The 19311-nt window shown below is 39.9% G+C and overlaps 1 protein-coding gene and 1 non-coding gene across 9 annotated transcripts in view; both read left to right on the top strand.

Annotated features, from left to right (window-relative positions):
• GANC (glucosidase alpha, neutral C) overlaps positions 1-19311 on the top strand; it is a 74673-nt gene that overhangs the window by 2686 nt on the left and 52676 nt on the right. For 5 of the 8 annotated variants that reach the window (XR_008299220.1, XR_008299219.1, XR_008299221.1 and 2 more), the window contains exons 3-5: positions 1218-1326; positions 10646-10773; positions 15272-15454. Coding sequence is in view for 5 of the 8 variants with exons in the window: in XM_015064888.3 (XP_014920374.1) it covers positions 1218-1326; positions 10646-10773; positions 15272-15454 (420 nt within the window). In the remaining 3 variants the exon portion in view is untranslated. The other 3 variants (XM_027067014.2, XM_027067011.2, XM_053224125.1) reach the window with 2 other exon arrangements.
• LOC113602099 (U2 spliceosomal RNA) lies at positions 17500-17695 on the top strand. The gene has a single exon (XR_003423476.1). It is a non-coding gene; the product is annotated as a U2 spliceosomal RNA (small nuclear RNA).

Raw genomic sequence — 19311 nt, 5'->3', positions numbered from 1 at the left:
TCACTACTATGTTATTTAAATTTCTTAATAAATTTATATTTTAAAAGTGTTTATGGCTTTGAATAGATAGTACTTTTACATATTTCAAAAGTCAAATAATATAAAAAGATATTCTTTGAAGAGTGTTACCCCCATGGTTGTCCCCTGCCACCCTATTCCACATCTTGTCCCTCTGAATAACCAGATTTGTCAATTTCTTATTTATCCTCCCGTTATTTCTTTTCATAAATACAGTTATTCCTATATCACTGCCCTTCTTATACCAAGTAGCTTCCTATATATGCTGTTATGCACTTCTTTTTTTTTATGCTAAATAGTTTATCCTGAGTATGTAGAGATTGTTCTCCCTTTTTATAGCTGTATAGTATTCCATTGGGTAGCCGTACTATAATTATATTGTCTTCTTCCTATTGCTAGATCCTTGAGTTGTTTTTAATCTTTCAGCATAAAATGACTGCCACAATGAAAAACTATATATATGTCATTTCCTATACATGCATAAGTATTTATAGGATTAATTTCCAGGAATGGGATGACTGGGTCAAAGAATAAATGCACTTAACATTTTAACTATTACCAGATACCCCTCATAGGGTTTGTACTGTTTTGTACTCTCATCACCACTGTATAAGATGATCTATTTCCCCAGAGCCTGAAAAAATATTTCTTTAAACTATTTTTGTTGAGTATCTCACTACAATTTTTGGTCATTTTACTTGCACAAAAATTGTATCCTATGTTACAACTTTCTAATTTATTCAGACTGCCCTAAAGGAAGAACATCAGATCACTTAAATTCTGAATAGGTGCCTTAGAGGGAATTCTATAGGGAACTCTTAGTCATTTTGTTAAATCACTAGATTATACCGGATTTCTACTAGAATTTATTGAGTTTCTCTTAAAGTATACATTTCACGGAAAGTGGAAGGGGACTTAACAAGCTAATAAATATCATCTATGAAAACTGCCCCACCTTTTCAATAAAGGGGACAAAATGCCATCCTAGAGCAGTGTTATGTTGAACAATTTCATTAGTATTTTATTAGCACTCTAATAACAAAGTGTTCTGTTAGTGCTTTATTAGAGTACTAATACTGTCTGGGCCCGATACATTTATCATCATAGTGAATTTTAATGACTTCCACGTGGTAACATAGTTTGCTGAATGCTGACCGTCACAAATAATTCTCAGGCATTTGTATACTCTGTATCTGTAGGCGTCAGAAACAGCAGCTCTCCACAAAGTCCACCTATCAGGCATTACTAGACTCCGCCACAAAAGGCAAAGACAGCACCAAGTTCCAAATCCTCAATGAAGCAACTAAGGTAAAAAAGAAGTATGTTCTACAGAAAATTGTTTCCATACCAAATGGGGTTTGAATGAAGTAAATTTCCACAAAGGCTAATTAAAACTATGCATGCTTCAAAAATAAACTTTGTTGGAGAAATAATGTGATCTTTTTCATATGTACACGAGTACTTTAAAAGTAACGTGAATATTTACTTACAGACTGCCTGCGTATCAAATGCTTTTCTAGGTATTTTACAAATATTATTTCCTTTTAATTAGTCTTCATAATACAGAAAAGTGACTAGGAAGTCACTTGTTCTAAGTCACATAGCTAGTAATCAGTGTTTTCACCTGTGTCTATCAACTCTGTTAAGCATCCATGTTCTATTACTGTTATACCCTGTACAGTTGAGCGTGTGGCCTGAGGAAGGTACAGATTGAGTGACTGTCCAAACCTCAAAATGTGGGTGGACCAGAGGAACAAGGGACTATGGAGTTGAAAACCTAAGTCACAAGTGTTCCATCTCCTGAGCTGCTTCACTAGCAGATCACCCTAGCTATTATATACTGAAAGGATTAGAGCAGTATTTTAAGTACTTTTTCTCACTTGTCGAATCATACCGCTACTTCAGATGGGCCAGCCATAGAGGAAGTCCTGTATGGGCTGAGGTAGGAAGTATGGCTATGCGCAAGTACAGCGCTACCAGCCTGACCCACACTTCCAGATCCTCCCTGTCTTCTAAAGGCATCCGAAGCTTCTAAGGCCTCCCGGACCAATCTGGCTTCTTGGTAATTCTTATAGCTGAAAGACATACTTGAAGCCTTGAAGTGTAAGTTCCCTAACAGATGACTGAGAAGGAATTTCTCCTTTCACTGCAAAGCTGTGAGATATCTCCCTGTGGCGACCGTAGCTCTCGCCCTGTGGTGCTGCACAAGGGAACCTCCTCAGAGAAGGCAGAAGAAAAACTTGCTCCACAACATCAGGGGGTTCTCTGTAACATTTGTTAGGCCTTTAATTTAGCAAAGGATTCCAGCTTTATTCCCGCACATGAGGATCTATTGCACGGTGAGGTCAGCTACTTTCTTTATGAAGTTTTAGGAAATGCAGCCGTTTCATAGATGTGGAATTTTCTAACATACTTTTCTTGCCTGAATTCAAAATAACGGCTAGAATTGTATGAACAGTTCTGTGTTCTCTGTCCCTCTCCTGTTTCCAATTTCTAGCTACTGTGATAGCGGTCCACTTAGTTCATCTCTCTTAACTACACAAATGGGATGGTTTAACCTTTTTCTGAAACCTAATGCTGCTTTTATGTTTTGTTTTTTAATTTTTAATGTTTGTTTATTTTTGAGAGAGAGAGACAGAGCATGATTGGGGGAGGGGCAGAGAGAGAGGTAGACACAGAATCCGAAGCAGGCTCCAGCCTCCGAGCTGTCAGCACAGAGCCCAACGCAGGGCTTGAACTCACGAACCTTGAGATCATGACCTGAGCCAAAGTCGGACACTTTACAGACTGAGCCACCCAGGCACCCCCCCTAATGCTGCTTTTATACTACCTCTTTTTTTCTGGAGGAATTTGCCCCCTTGCTTGGCATTTCTGATACCTTTGAGTTCTCAGCTCATGGTACCCCCAAAGTCCTCTACAAACTGATCCAAGTCTTTACTAATTATCTTTTTTTAGCATACTTTGATAGCCATTCATGGGAAGATATGAGGCAGCACTGATTTCCTTCCTGAAGAGTCACCTGCCATTTGCATGTGGTCTAACAGCCTGAGACCCAGCCAAACCTCTGTATTCAGGGTCAGCAGAAGCAGTTGGCTCTGGGAAATGCAAGGAGTCCACTAGAAACCTTGTAGGAATCATTAAGCCTGCCACCAGATGTCAGGTACCTTCCATTCTTTTTTTTTTTTTTTTTTTTTTTTTTTTTTTGTCATTTGCTCATCTTCCTATCTCTAATGTATCTAAACCCAGAGAGTTGTAGCTATCCCATCGTCAGGCAAGAATCTCTTCCCATCCTTGGAGAACTTCAGTGTATTGAGCATCTGAACATCCACTGTCATGAAGATTCATGGTGAAACAAAGTAAATGAGGCAGAAGCATCCTGTGGACCAAAATACAAGTGTTCATGCATCTTGATACCAATGCAGTTAGTGGTAGATCCCCACATGCAGCCTTTTACATAACTACAGATCAGCTCTCTTCACACATCCCTCTTTGGAGCCTGAAAACGTGCAAGACAATGCTGTTCAGGTCTTGTGTCAGAACCAGAGCCCACCAGATCTGGATGCCTTCCAAAAAAAAGAAGCCACAGTCCAGGAGGACCCACAAGATCTTAACACAGACAGCACATGGCTCAGAAGGGAGTTGAGAAGCCCTAACAAGCAAGGGTAGGTTATCCAGGATATCAGCAACATAGCTCCCAGGACTGGAAACTCTGTGGCCCCCTTGGAAGAGACTTCATGTTCAGGTATTAGAAATATTGGGGCTGTGGGGCTCAGCTATTGGGCTTTTGGGGCTCAGTCGATTGAGCATCCAACTTTGGCTCAGGTCATGATCTCACGGTTTGTAAGTTTGAGCCCCCATCAGGTTCTCTCATGGTAGAGCCCATTTAGGATCCTCTAAACGCCCCCCCTCCGTGTCCCTCCCCCACTTGTACTATCTCAAAAATAAACATTTTTTAAAAAGAAATATTGGGGCTGCATAGAGAATCTGCATGCTCTGATCTCAAGCAAATACATGTATATGTTTAGGAGGTCACCCTGAAATTCTGGGCTGAATTCCAATTTAATGTTTTCCTTGTCACTTGGAGTTGAGATGACGAATAGGGACTTAAGGTTTCGTGTCCTCTGTCAGTCTGATATGGGCAACGAAGATCCAGACAGTAATCTCCAAAGTTGTCTGAACCTTGTATCCAGCTTGCTGTATAGTCAAGCAGCCTGCTTTAGAGGTCGTTTCTGGGATAAGATGGGCGTTTCATGGGAGATTTCACGTTAGGATATGGTATAGGTGTGGTCCGGAGATTTAAAACAAGCTGCACATATCTACCTATTCAGAATGATAGCTTTTTACTTCAAGTTCACAGAAACAGAGCCCAGAGTCTAAGAGATCATATTCAGCTCACAGCTGCAGTTCTCAGATTTCACTGATGAAGCAGATTCTTAGTGTTGGCCTGCTCCCACACCCTTAAAACTCTTAAAGCAGTAACTTTGCTGTCAAGGTCTACTGTTAATTTTTGAAATCCTTCTTCTCAATCTCCTTCCCCCAATCTACCCCTTAATAAGCAACCAGAAAACAGAACCGAGCTTCATTCAGCATTTTCTTAGCTTGGACTGCCATAACAAAATACCATAAACTGGGGGTCTTAGACAACAGATATTTCTTTGCCAGAGTTCTAGAGTCTGGGAAATCCAAGATCAAGGTGTCTGTGGGCATCCTCTTCCTGGCTTATAGACTACCACCTTCTTACTGTATTTTCACATAGCAAAGAGAGAGCTAATTCTCTGGTTTCTTCTTGTAAGGACACTAATCCCATCATAACCCCACTCTCATGACCTTATCTAAACCTGTTTACCTCCCAGAGGCCCCATCTCCACATACCATCATATTGAGAGTTAGTGCTTCAAAATATGAATTGAACATGGAGGAATACACAATTCAGTTCATAGCAAACATGATGTTCCTGAAACAGTAATATTACAGAACAAGCTGAAGTGTTTCCCTGTGTGTTGCTGCTAGGTCAAGACATCTAGGATTTGAAGAAAAGGCAGTTGTAGTTTAAAACTCATGAGTTCTCTCACATAGGGCCCCAGTATAGTATCTTGCCTATTCCTGAGAACAAAATAATCAGGTAGATATTTGATAAAAAGGCTTCCAGAAGAAAATCTTGAAGGAAGGTTAACGGTAAAATGTTGACTGCTTTTTTGGAGCTGTTTTTTTCTGTTACCGATTTTTTACCTTCAGTGAAAATTTGACCTAGATTGAAAAACAGAAGATTTAGTCTTGTGACTTCAGAGCAGAGAAATGTATTCTGTCCTCCAAGTCTAGCTAAAAAGCACTGCTAGCAAGGCTAACCTGGAATAGACCTATGCCTTTGACCTACTTTATATTGCCAATTTTTATGCTTTCTTATGACATAGATGACTTTTTGGCAACATGTTTACTTTACAGCCTGTTTACAAGTTTTCACTAGAGACTACACTTCTAGCAGCATCTCCAAGGATGCAGGCATATCTCTGAGCACCTCCATGAAGTTACCCCTTGCCTTTGCATCTAAGCCGGATGAAAATGGGATTTCACCCAGCCAGCCACATCCTCAGCAGATGAGGAAGAACTACAACTTGTTCGCCAGTACTGTTTCTGCAGAAGTGGCTGTGAACAGGCAGCTAATTTGGGAATAATAAACCAACTGGCTGCAACAGTGGAAGGAGCAGTTAGTGTCATACAGCACTTTAATGAACTCTTAGACAATCCTCTGGATGCTGGAGGTCTTTTTTATTTTTATTTTTTTTTTCAGAGAAAGAGAGGAGTGGGGCTCACCTGAAGTGGGGTTCGAGCTCACCCGATGTGGTACTCGCTCTCACGAACCTTGAGATCATGACCTGAGCCGAAGTCAGATGCTTAACAACTGAGCCACCCAAGTACCCTGAATTCTGGGAGGTCTTGATCAACAACTGGGAGAGGTTGTTGTTCACTCTCGTAGGCCTTTTAGATTAACTGTTCTTTAGAGTATAGAGAAGACACCTGGTACCAGAGGAGAGGCAAGATCTATATCCATCAAGAAGAAGTTGATGGAGTCATAATTTCCATTCCTAATACCCACTGCCATTTAAATATGTGTTCTATGGCAACATGTTTAGTTTCCTTTACTAGCAGGTTTTGCTGTTCTGTTAACTCAGTCACAATCTCTACTAGTTGTGATTCCCAGTTGTGGGTAAATAACAGGTTTTGTCTTAATATAATTGTGATCAGTCCACTACTTGAGTACAAAGACAGGGCTATTCCTAGCACCATAGTTTTTACAACCTGGTGGTATTTTTATCCCTGTGGCCAAACAAAACAAAACAAAAACAACTACATAAAACTAGACTTATGGATGACAGACTAGCAGGTTTTGTTTTTACTAAGCATAGAATAAATAGGATAGGAAAAGAGGATTTGTACTCTTTCCCAGACTATGAGAAGTGAGTCTCTGAATAAAGGTTTATGAAAAACCAAATAGAAGCTTGTAGTGCTAAAAGGAACCTCTAAATGTACTCCTTTCTCTCAGGATTTATCTCATGTTCTCTGTGTAGGTGGACATTTGCACATCTTAACTACTTTTAAGGAGCAAAATCCATGCTGTCTCATTATTTAAAATGCTTAATTATATATTTCTTCACCTATTTTGCAGTAATCCATCTTGCTGCAATTTGAGTGTAACTGTTAGTGTATTCTGAGTATTAACACGCACTCCTAGTTTAAGCAATCTAGCTTCTGTAAGTTAACATACTTTTTCATTGTAATTTCCAATCCTAATAGGAAGAAGAGATTCAATAATTATTTGTGTATTACTTTTTCACCAATGTCCAAGCAGAAGAAGAGAGGAATGTATACAAATTCTTAATGTATTAGATAGAAGAACATAACATTCATGTCCCCACTTTTTGACACAGCAAGGTTTTGGTGGGAGAACTGAAAAATAACTGGCAATTGAGAAACCCAGAGAAGTGGTTTTTAAACTGTCAACCACAGAGCCCAGGTTTCCATGGAGTTGTCTCAAAGTTCAGTTCAGGGAGGGGCTCAAAGGCAGGGGCACTGAGTCTCCCCACTGTCTTTAACCCAAGTAGCTTTATTTATTGCACTATTAAAAATCTGCTGCTATTAAAAAATTTTTTTAAGTCAATAAAAACAGCATGAGCCAGATCATAGAAGCAAAGCATACTAATGTCTAAGGAGATTATATGCTTGGACCATGAGAGCTATGGTGGTAATAGTAGGAGGTTTGAATGAATCTGAATACCTTGAAAAGGATTACCTATTGGAAAAAACCACTTGCTTAATTGAGCTAAAATGAAAACAAAATGGAGCTTTGACTCTGATTCATATGTTTGGTTGTATAAGGTCATTAGAATAAAAGCAGGGTTATTATCTGCCTCCTCATATAATTAGGATTCTTTCTGAGCTGCAGCCTCAAGAACAGAACATGCAGACCAGTCTTTGGTTTAAAAAAAAAAATTGTTTTTAAAGACAGTTATTTCACTATAACTGGGAAGATCTCTGAGTGCATAAACTAGGTGCAATTTGTTCATCATATGTAGGCAACCTGTGTGCCCTCTGCTTAGGATGTGCTTGCTCATTCTGCCTACCCAGAGACCAGCTAATCTCTGAAGGTCCTGCTCCCCCAGAGACAGCCCAGAACCCCTTTCCTTACAGTCATCACTAATATTCTCTCTCCTTGTTCTCCCACAGCACTGTCCTTGTCCTTCCATCTCAGCACCTATAAAATGCTTTATGTTTACTATGTGTTTTATCTGTAAATTGCAGTCTTCCTCTAAGAGTTTAGTCATCTTTTTCACAGCACATCACAATATTAGATGCCAAATAAATGTTAAATTTGAGAGAACAATGGAAATGTATGTCTCGCTTCGGAGACAATACATAATCTAACAGAATTTCAGCTTTATTTGTATTTGGACACATTTTTAAATCTTAGAATTCTGATGGCACACTTGAAGTAATTAAATTTACAAAAGAATGTTAAACATACAATGAATAATTACAGTATGATTGAGGCAGGGGAAGGGCAATGTTGGTCAAAGAGTATAAACTTCCAGCTAAACAAAATGAGTAAGATCTAAGGATTCTATTGTACAGCATAGTGACTATAACTGATAATACTCTGTTATATACTTGAATGTTGCTCAGAGAGTAGATCTTAAATGTTCTCATCACAAAAAGGAAATGGTAATTATGTGATATGATGCAGTTGTTAGCTAATGCTATGGTGGTAATCATTTTGCAATATATAAGTATCAAATCAATATGATGTACACCTTAAATTTGTACATTATGTCAATTTTATTTAAATAAAGCTAGAAAAAATAATTACACTGCTACTCTACTATAATCCTACTTTATTTTTTAAAATTTTTTATGACATTCATTTTTGAGCAACAAAGAGCACACGAGCAGGGAGGGGCAGAGAGAGAGGGAGACATAGAATCCGAAGCAGGTTCCAGGCTCCAAGCTGTCAGCACAGAGCCCAACATGGGGCTCAGACTCATGGACCGTGAGATCATGACCTGAGCTGAAGTCAGACGATCAACTGACTGAGCCACCCAGGCACCCCTACTATAACCCTACTTTAAGAATTATCTGTAAAAGGAGCCAGAGCCACTGCACTATTTACGTGGTCACTCTTTTAAGTGTCGGGTCACTACGTAAGTGCCCTGACTACTTTTCTACATTGCCAAAGAGGCAAAGTTCCAATAATATCATTATTTTAATGCTGTGATGTTCTCCCTGCTTCCAATTTTACTTGTACCACATTGACCCTGTTCTACACTATGTCACACAGCCTGCCCTCCTTAGCCTTTGATTTAACAGATGTTACAGTAACAGTACATGTACCCAGTTGTAACCAGAATCTGGCATCACATGAAGGATTTAATGAAGGATTTGCTATCAACCACTGCGGCATGGCACAGCAATTGAAAACTGTCAAAATATTTTTCTGATCAAGCTTTTTGGGAAAGATTGTGGCTCTGTGTTGGAGTCGCTTGCTCTCACTCAGGATTCCAAATAATATGATCTGGGGAAAGAGGAGGGGCTTCACCTAACATTGGCAGTTGATACTTTATGCTTTGGGGAACTTTATTTGGCGGGAACTGTTTGTAAAGTGAATGATAAGTGCTATTTTTGTAAGATAAGCATGCAGGTTTGGAAGCTTGGGCACATTTGACCCATTTTAAAAACTGCCATTTAGAGTAAATCAAAGGGGAACAATAGGTTAGAAAAGCAAATTCTCAGGCATAGCCCTAGACCCATACCTTGAGAATCAGTAGAATAATAGAATGTTCTGTAGGACAGGTGCCCATTGAAATTTCTAAGGAATCACAGAAGGCATTGGAAATGGGCAGGTCCATTAAAATTCCCAAAGACTCCAGAATGCCTATGAGAAGAAAACTTGTCATAACAAAAACTGAGATACTACTTGGCCTTTTCTACCATTCTCAAGTAAACTGGATTTTTAAACTACATAACTAAATGGGAAACAGAAGCCCATGAGATCCTAGAAGTATTTTTTATTAAAGATCAATGTCTGTTTCTAATGGACTTCTAAATTATAATAAAGATGACTTCATATTAAAAAATACATATTTCTCTGATCTACATGCTTCATTTTGTAACCTAAATCTGGCCATTTCTATTTTCTTGGGGTTCGTTGTTGTTTTGTATTTTATTTCTCAAATATTGTAGTCTAAATAATTCTATGTTGCTTCCATGTCACACTATGGGCAAAATTTTACTTAACTTCCCCTGCCTCTTAAGAAAGCTGAGAACATCCCAACCTCTAGAGAAAATTCCCCAGGCCCTATTCCCAGGTGTACAGGAAGTGCCTTGATTAAAATCAAGCAGCAAGCCTCAGGCATCTATCCTAAGGAACCCCAATGACCATTATTTTATTCTCTATTCCTTTCCATTCTGTGGTTGGTTATCCTTCATCTTTTATTCAGCTGGAATCCAGTTACCCTAGTTTTAATACCAAACCCTTACTCTAAGACACCTGCAGTTTATCATAGATAAAGTGGCCGCATGTCCCAGTTTTCCAAAAACAGTTTCAGCTCATGCCTATCATTCAGTGTAATTATTAATAGAGATCTCTCATTTTTAAAGGTCCTGGTCTGGACAATTATAGGTTTGCCTTGCCATAGAACACATAGAATGAAGGGCACCTGGGTGGCTCAGTCAGTTAAGCATCCAACTTCAGCTCAGGTCATGATCTCACGGTTTCGTGAGTTCGAGTCCCACGACGGGCTCTGTGCTGACAGCTCTGAGCCTGGAGTCTGCTTCGGATTCTGTGTCTCAGTCTCTCTCTGCCCCTCCCCCACTTGTGCTCTTTCTCTCAAAAATAAATAAATGTAAAAAAAAATTTTTTTAAGAACACATATAATGTGTTTTTTGCTGTACCACAAGTGTAGCCAAACAAGTAAATACAAAGATTGGGGAGCTATTTCCTTCATGATTCCCATTGTCTCCAGTTTACTTGGCCTATAATAATTCAAACGTAGTTTCTAATTATTGTAATTTGACTCAAGAACTGGCCATCACTGGTGTAATAACCTGTTAAAACTAATCTCGTGTCTGTTCCAAGGTTCCTCTTCTGGCTGAAGTGTATGGTATAGAGGGAAATATTTTCAGGCTTAAAATCAATGAAGAAACTCCCCTGAAACCCAGGTATGAAGTTCCTGATGTTGTCACAAGCAAGCCACGCACCGTAAGGTAAGCCAAGGAACAAGAGATCTTGGATACACCCTCAGTATGGTCTTTTATTATACCTTGAGTAGCAGATTTTGCATGTTCCTCCTGTTTTTTCTATTCGAAGCTATAATCATTTGCAGAGTCAGTTTTCAGTTATTTGGGGATACATTTATGCTTTTTATATATTGTCCATTCTCCACCATTTAATTTATCAGCACTTATTCATGAGCAGAAGCAGAGCTTTTGAGCCCTGCTGTCCTTCTTGCAAAGGAAATGATTCATCAACCAGACTTTGGGAACAAGTAGAATTTGAGAACAAGTAGGAGAGCTATTTAATTTACTCAGATTAGCAGCAGGGCTCCAGAGATCTCATATACTAGCCAAACTCCCGTGCTTACCACAATTTATACAATTAGGCTCACTTTTAATTAAGGTAGTCTCAGAAATGTAACATGTCAAAGATAAATTAATCATCAGTGTCTAAGTGAAACAAAAACTTTGGAGATCAAAAAGCATTTTTCCTACATCTGCAGTATCTTCCTCAGTTCTCAATACTCTTTCAGTGATATCTCACTGGTTCTGCCTGCTGATTCCTGTTATTTTTTCATATTATTTCACTAAAGGAATATAAGTTTATGCCAAATGCTTTAATTTTCACTATATCATTATCGTAGTTTTATGTAGATTACTTTTTCCATAAAAATTTAATCAAGTCAGTAGATTATAAGGAGAAAGTACTTCAGTGATAGTAGAATCATCATAAATTCAAAATAGGTCTAGTCATTCAGCTGCTCCTATATGCCGAGAACTTAGAAAACTGGAATTAAAAAGAGACTGTTTTTGGGGCGCTTGGGTGACTCAGTCGGGTAAGCATCCGACTTCGGCTCAGATCAAGATCTCACAGGTTCGTGAGTTCGAGCCCTGCGTCAGGTTCTGCTGAGCGCTCAGAGCTGGGAACCTGCTTTGGATTCTGTGTCTCATTCTCTCTTTGCCCCTCTCCAACTCGCGCTCTGTCTCTCTCTCTCAAAAATAAACATTAAAAAAAATTTTTTAAAAAGACTCTCAAGGCTTTTTAGGTTGGTGCACATGCATGTGTGTGTGTGTGTGTGTGTGTGTACTTGGTTACAGTATATTATTTTTTACTATCCTGGAGGATTCACTTTACTGGTAGATCCTTTTAACATTTTTACATCTGTGTTAAGTAAAATTCGTCTGTAGTTTTCTTTTTCTGTGTTATTGCCATGTTTTGGGGTCAGGATGATAACTAGCTTTGTGTGGTAAATATGTTGTATTAGTTCTACTTCCATTCCAACCTCTTTCTAGAGGGCCTTTGGCTACTGCAGTAACAAGAAAGTTAAAAAATACATTCCTCCACTTCCCATACTCTCATGTAACTAGTTTCTGGTATAATTCAGGTTCTACCAGTCAGATGCACTTAAAGGTATCTTGATTTTAGAACTGAGTTTCCAATTTTGCTGGCATGGATTTGGCAGCTCTAGAATGTCTCTAGAGGCACACTAGTTAGGGTAGTAGTTTATTCATCTCTGGAGCTAATATGGCATGATCTTGGAGCCCAGCAGTTGCCACAGTGACTTCTGATTATCCAACTTCCTGATTCTAGCTGCAATAGTAGTTCAACTGACCATGTGGTAGTATTCTAGGGATCATTACTGGCTGCCCAACCTATTACCTCAGTGCTTCCAATGATGTCATAAGCTCCCAATTCCCCCATCTTAAGTTACTTATTTTCCACTTAAAATAGCCAGAATTTTTTCTTTGCTTTTTTAATGTTTATTTATTTTTTAGAGAGATAGAGAGAGAGACAGAGCATGAGCAGGGGAGGGGCAGAGAGAGAGGAGACACAGAATCCTTAGCAGGCTCCAGGCTCTGAGCTGCCAGCACAGCTGGACTCGAACCCTCAATCCACGAGATCATGACCTGAGCTGAAGTCAGACACTTAACCGACTGACCCACCCAGGCACCCCCAGAATTTTTTCTTTAATGTACAGTTGAATCTTGGTTGATGTAGCCTTTGGTATCAGAAGTAAGTATAGGCAACAGACCCTCTTGGATGGGAATATGAGATTGGTTAGCTGCTTTGGCCGGATTTGAAAGCAGCGAGGACTTGGTTATCATTAGAGGATAAGATACTAGTGTTATGGGCTCAATTGTGTCCCCCCCCCAAAAAAAAACTCATATGTTGAAGCCACAACCCCCTGTGCCTCAGAAAATGACTATATTTAGAGGTAGAACCTTTGAAGAGGTAACTAGTTAAAATGGGGTTGTTAGGGTGGACTGTAATACAATATGAATAGTGTTCCATAAGGAGAGGAGATTAGGACACAAGTTGACACAGACAGAGGGATGACTATGTAAGGATACAGCAAGAAGATGGCCATCTGAGAGCCAAGGAGAGAGGTCTCAGAAGAAACCAAACTTGCTGACACTTTGATCTTGGACTTCTAGCCACCAAAATTGTGAGAAAATAAACTTCTGTACTTTAAGCCACCCAATGGGGTATTTGTTGTGGCAGACCTAGCAAACTACACAACTGGTAATAAACCACAGCATTCCATGGCAAAGTTACTTAAATTACTACCTGTGATCAACAGAATTCCACCAAGCCTTCCATTCCAGCAGAAGCAGCTCCTTTTCCTCTAACAAAGCTGATCCTACCTTGCTTGGACACCCTGTGTTGACCTCACCTAAGATATATTGTCCAAGGGGATGACAGTGCTCATTGTGCCTCACCCCTACCACCCTTCACTGCCTTCCTTTAAGCTCACTACCAGAGCCCAACATGCCTAGGGAGCTAATTACAGTCAAACACTACACCTAAGGACTTATAAGATTTTATATAGGCAAAAACCTAGGAAATACAGATAGAAATGCATTCTGAGGGATTCCTAAAGAAAGGAACATAATTTTAGGACCACATTAAATTTATTGACATGGGTACCGAAGAATCTAAATTTGATGTGCTAGCTTGGACAGCTGGGAGTGAGTCTAATTATTTGCTTGGTTGGTTAATTATAATCTGTACTCAGCTATGGACTCTGCTGAATGAAGCTGAGATACCAGCTCAGCCTTGGCACAGAGTAGAAAAGATGATCCATAGACTTAGGGAAATAAAGATGTTGAAGTGGATATGTCATATGCAACAGCACAACTAGCCCCTAATTTTGCTCTCCAAGGGGTTCCAAAGAGACTCCTTTCACTGAGAAATAACTTGATGAAGGAACACTTGGAAAGCATTGTAGTGAGTGAATGTCTTTTATGAGCTAGAAATAATGGTGGAAAATGATGCCATCAAAATGGGCTCCCCGATTTCAGTGGAGATGGTGAGATTCCAGGTGCATAATGAAAGTAGCAGCATTTAGTTATTAGTGACAAGGTGAACATGTTTCCATAATGCGCAGCAGGGCATGTATGGTACCCAAAATGTTTAACTCTCAGGGCAGTGAACAATGTATCAAAGGGTCCACTGGACTGAAATAGATACATTAAAGTCCTATTTGATGGAACAATCAAAAGAATTCCATTTTGCTATTTATTTATTTAGAGTGAAAGGGAGTACAAGTGGGGAAGGGGCAGACAGAGGGAGAGACAGAACCCCAAGCAGGCTCTGCACTGCCAGCATAGAGCCTGACACAGGGCTCGAACCCACGAACCATGAGATCATGACCTGAGCCGAGATCAAGAGTCAGATGCTCAACCGACTGAGCCACCCAGGAGCCCCTGCATTTGGGTTTGATGAACAGTGATATACAACTCTCATACTACTCCAGACAGTTAACAGAACCCAAGTATCTTGCCTAGAATCCAGGGAGAAGGACTTCGCAAGAATATAATAAGAACATAAAATATCCCTCCTCACCTTCCCTAAGGAGGCATGTGACCATTTACCAGAGTGTCTGTGCACCAGAGAAAGAAATATCTAGACCTCTGAAGGATTTTAAGTGACTACCTCTGGGCTTACATGATTTCTGGGGATCCGGAATATCCTAAGAGTCTAGCTCTCAAATCAGAGCTGATGGGAGTCAGGAGAGATTGCATCTCACCATGAACCCACCGGGTCAATACCCAATCTATGTTATTTCCTTAGTTTTTGAGTATTTGGTTGTAATAAGAAAGAAAAGCAGTGTTTAGACTCTGTGCACCAAAGTGTTCCTAGACTGTCCAGCCCAAGGAAATGATGATGATAGCTAACATATTATTATTTGCCAGGCACTGCCAAGTACTTAATACTTTGCATGCATCATCCCACTCAGTTCTCCCCAAAAGCTCTATTTGTTCTTGCTTTTATTATTTCTACTTTACAGATGAGGAAACTAAGAACTGTATAGACTGACTAACTTGTCCAAATTTATACTCCTAGTGCATGATAGAGCTATATTCAGTCTAGGCTTTCTGACACCAAACCCCTATGTCCCATGAATATGGATTTGCACATTAATTTGAATTGAGAATCACATTGAGCTATGTAAACCTATTTCTCTCTTCTTGCTTTGTTTTCTAGGCTGATTTCATCCTCAGGGGATGCAGGTAGTCTGGTATTGGCTGATGGAAAAGGAGATCTGAAGTGTCATATCACAGCAAACCCATTCAAGGTAGATTTAGTGTCTGAAGAAGAGGTTGTGATGAGCATAAACTCCCTGGGCCACTTGTACTTTGAGCACCTGCAAGTTCCTCTCAAGAAAAGGTATTTTTGCACATTACTTGGCATAAGAACATAAGAGGGGTGCTTGGGTGGCTCAGTCAGGCGAGCATCTGACTCTTGACTTTGGATCAGGTCATAATCCCAGAGGCATGAGATCAAGCCCCATGTCAGGCTTCATAGTCAGCATGGAGTCTGCTTATGATTCTCTCTCCCCACCATCCTGTCCTCTTTCTCTTTAAAACAAAGCAAAACAATGTCAGAAAACTTGATCATGATTATCAATTGCCTAAATAGTTGATATATCACCATGAAAACTTAGTTCACCTTATTTACTGGAATATTATTTTGAGAAATTTCATCTTTTCACCCATGCAAATAAATGCAGGCTTGATGACAAGAATGATTCGCAGACTTTTGCAACTTGACCCTCCTGACACATCCCATGCGTTTAACTGATGGCATTGTCTACTCTTAAAAAGCACTCTCTGTTGAGAACTGATAAATGTTAATGTGAACTGATATGTCTTCAGAACTTCATTTTAGGGGGTATAGCTCAGGGGTAGAGCATCTGACTGCAGAACTTCATTGTATCCCCTTAAAATAACTTCAATTAACTTACACTTGAATAATTTCCAAGAATTATCTGGAAACAGTCACTCGATCAAAGCTGTTTGTATGAGGGTCACATGAACTGGGAGATACTAATAGGGGAAGATTCTTCCATTTTTTTTTTACTAATATTGTTTTCAAATTCTCCAGTCTGTAGCTCTTTCTATTTTTATCCTAATAGTTAACATCTTATATGTTCTGTAGAAAGCACTGAACATTCATTATTGCCACACAGTGGTTTTTATATTTAAAAACCTTATTTTCTAAAAACAAACAATATAAATCTTATTTTTTTAAATTTTTTTACATTTATTTATTTTTGAGAAACAGAGTGAGACAAATCGTGAGCGGGGGAGGGGCAGAGAGAGAAGGAGACACAGAATCTGAAGCGGGCTCCAGGCTCTGAGCAAGTGGTCAGCACCGAGCCTGATGCAGGGCTCAAACCCAGGAACTGTGAGATCATGACCTGAGCCGAAGTTGGATGCTCAACCGACTGAGCCACCCAGGTGCCCCAAATCTTGTTTTCTTATTACAGAGATAGTTTCTGTTCATTATAGGAAAAATAGAAAATATTGAAAAGAAAAATTTAAATACCCATAATTCTGCCACTTGTTAGTACCTTATGAATATTCAATTATTTTTTTAACTGAAAAATACTAATAGCATAACAAATACCTGTAAACCCAGTACCCAGGTTATTTATATTTAAAATATTTTTTCTTTTAATAAACTCCCATTATTTTTGTTTTAGAGGTGATAACCTAAGTTGGGCCTTAATCTTTTTAGAATAAGCGTATGCTACAAAGGAGTATATAGTGAAAAATATCCTCACCATTTGTCCTTGAGCTACCTAGTTCTATCTTTGAAAGTAATCAGTGTTTCCAGTTTTTTATGTATCCTTCCAGAGATAATTTATGTCCATCCAGTAAGATATATATATTCTTTGTTTTATCCTTTCTTGACACATATGATACCACCTTTATACATTATTCTACACTTTGCTGTTTCTTCTTTACCAATTTGATAGTTCCTAATTTCTTTAAAGCAGGTATATAGTTTCAATTGCATGCTTACACAATGATTCATTTAGTAAATTTCCTCTTGGTGGACTTTAAAATTATTTCTAATCTTGTTTTACAGCTACTCATTTCATGGATAACTTTATATATGTATCATTTTGCATACATGCAAGGATATACATAGACGAGTCGTAGAAGTAAAATTGCTGATCAAATGGTTTGTGAATTTGTAATTTTGACTCGTGCTGCCAGATCACCTCCTATAGAAGTTGTGAACTAGTTTGTATTTCCACCATTTACATTTGTGTTAGGAAAATCAGATTATCCACCTGGAAAAATTTTTAAGTTAGACCCAAGCCTCGCAACATTAGGAAAAATGAATTCCAGATGAAAAAAATCACAGAGTAGGAACATCTTGAGCTTACCTCCTCCCACACACACATCCAAATCTACAACTACATCACTTCTCGGCCTTTTGGCTGAGATCAAGCGTAGCAGCTGTCCTTAACAGTTTAATATCGCTACACCCTCTAAGTGAGGACAATACAGCATATTAAATGGATTTTTTGGAACTAGGAGATGGAATAGGAGCTTGCTCCATCCACTTCACGCATTGACCTGGTATTGGAGTACCTTAAGGAACAGTGTACCTACCCCTTGGGTGGGGAGTAAAGATTGTACAAAAAAAATTCTACAACTACGCGTAGAAAATGATCTCTGAGAATGAACTAAAGACTAACAACAGAACATACAACTAAGGATATAAAGAAAAAGACACATTAAGGTGCCAGGTAGGAGGAGCAGAGACATGGTTTATTTAGTCAGGTTCCACATCCCCAGTGCAGCAACCCACAAGTGGGAGGGATATTACAACCAGAGAGACCTGCCCTGAGGAAGAAGAGGCCTGAGTCCCACATGAATCTCCATATGCCAGGGGACCTGCACCAGGAAGACAAGCTCCCCTAACGTCTGGCTTTGAAAACCAACAGGGCATATGTCCAAGAGAGTCAGAGGGCAGTAGGAAACTGACACACTGCTCTTTGATGGCATGTGTACAATCACACCTGCTCTGAGTGCCAACACAGAGGCAACCATGTGAAAAATCCCTGGGTTACACGTGAAGGAAATTCACTAATTTTAGGGGATGTGCCAGAATGGTAGGTATCTGTGGGAATGTCCTCCAGGGACAGATGCACTGATAGGTACCATTTTTCTTACTCCTTCTACCTAGTTGGCCCAGCATTAGTGGATATCAGTTCTGGCACTCTTTACTATGCTAGTGCCACTCACCCCACCCCAGTGCTCCCCTGAAGACTTGTCCCACCCAAGCCACCTCCCAGCCTAAAGACCTTCTCAAGTGTTTCTGCACCCTGGCATTCCTGGCAGGTACTTTAGCTCACATTAGAGCTCCTGCCAAGCAGCCTCCAACCCCAGCACTTGCAGTAGGCAACCCCAGCTGGGACCAGAACCCTTCCTCGGCACCTCTGCCCAAGGAGGTCATCCCCACACACTAGAACACCTACAGCAGTCACAGCTGGACCCTGCAGCAAGCCAGGCAGGAGACATGCCCCACCCACCAGTGCACCCACAGCTGTCATTGCCAGGCCTCACAGCCAGCCATGCCAGGGACCAACCCCACACACCAGCATATTCACAACAGTCACAATCAGGCCTCTCAGCCAGATGGGCCAGGGGCTAGCCCCACTAACCAGTATGACCATAGCAGTCACAGCCAGAACTCACAGACAGTCATGCTGGAGGATAGCCCCATACACCTGTGAGTTTGCACCAGTTGCAGCCTGGCCATAACAGGAAGGTGCACACAGCCCACACAGGGAATGCTCTTGGGGCACCTGACCGGGGTGACGAGGGTGTTTGCGCTACTGGGCCCACAGGACACCTTCTGCATAAAACCACTCCTTCAAGATCAGGAGATGTAACTGATCTGCCTAATACATAGAAGCAAACAGAGACTTAGGCAAAATGAGGAGACAGAAGAATATATTCCAAATGAAAGAACAAGACAAAACTTCAGAAAAAGAACTAAACAAAACAGATAAGCAATCTGCTTGATAGAGAATTTAAAGTAATGTTCTCCAAATTCAGGTGAAGAATGGATGAACACAGTGAAAACTTCAATAAGGAGATAGAAAATACAAAAAGAACCCATCAGCTGAAGGATAAAGTAACTGAAATGAGAAATACACTACAGGGAATCAGCAGATTAGATGACGCAGAAGAACAGATCAGCAATCTGGAAGACAGGTAGTG

This window comes from Acinonyx jubatus, chromosome B3 (assembly GCF_027475565.1).
Source record: "Acinonyx jubatus isolate Ajub_Pintada_27869175 chromosome B3, VMU_Ajub_asm_v1.0, whole genome shotgun sequence".
In the NCBI taxonomy this organism is placed as follows: Eukaryota; Metazoa; Chordata; class Mammalia; order Carnivora; family Felidae; genus Acinonyx; species Acinonyx jubatus.
This window is presented reverse-complemented; position numbering and strand designations above follow the sequence as displayed.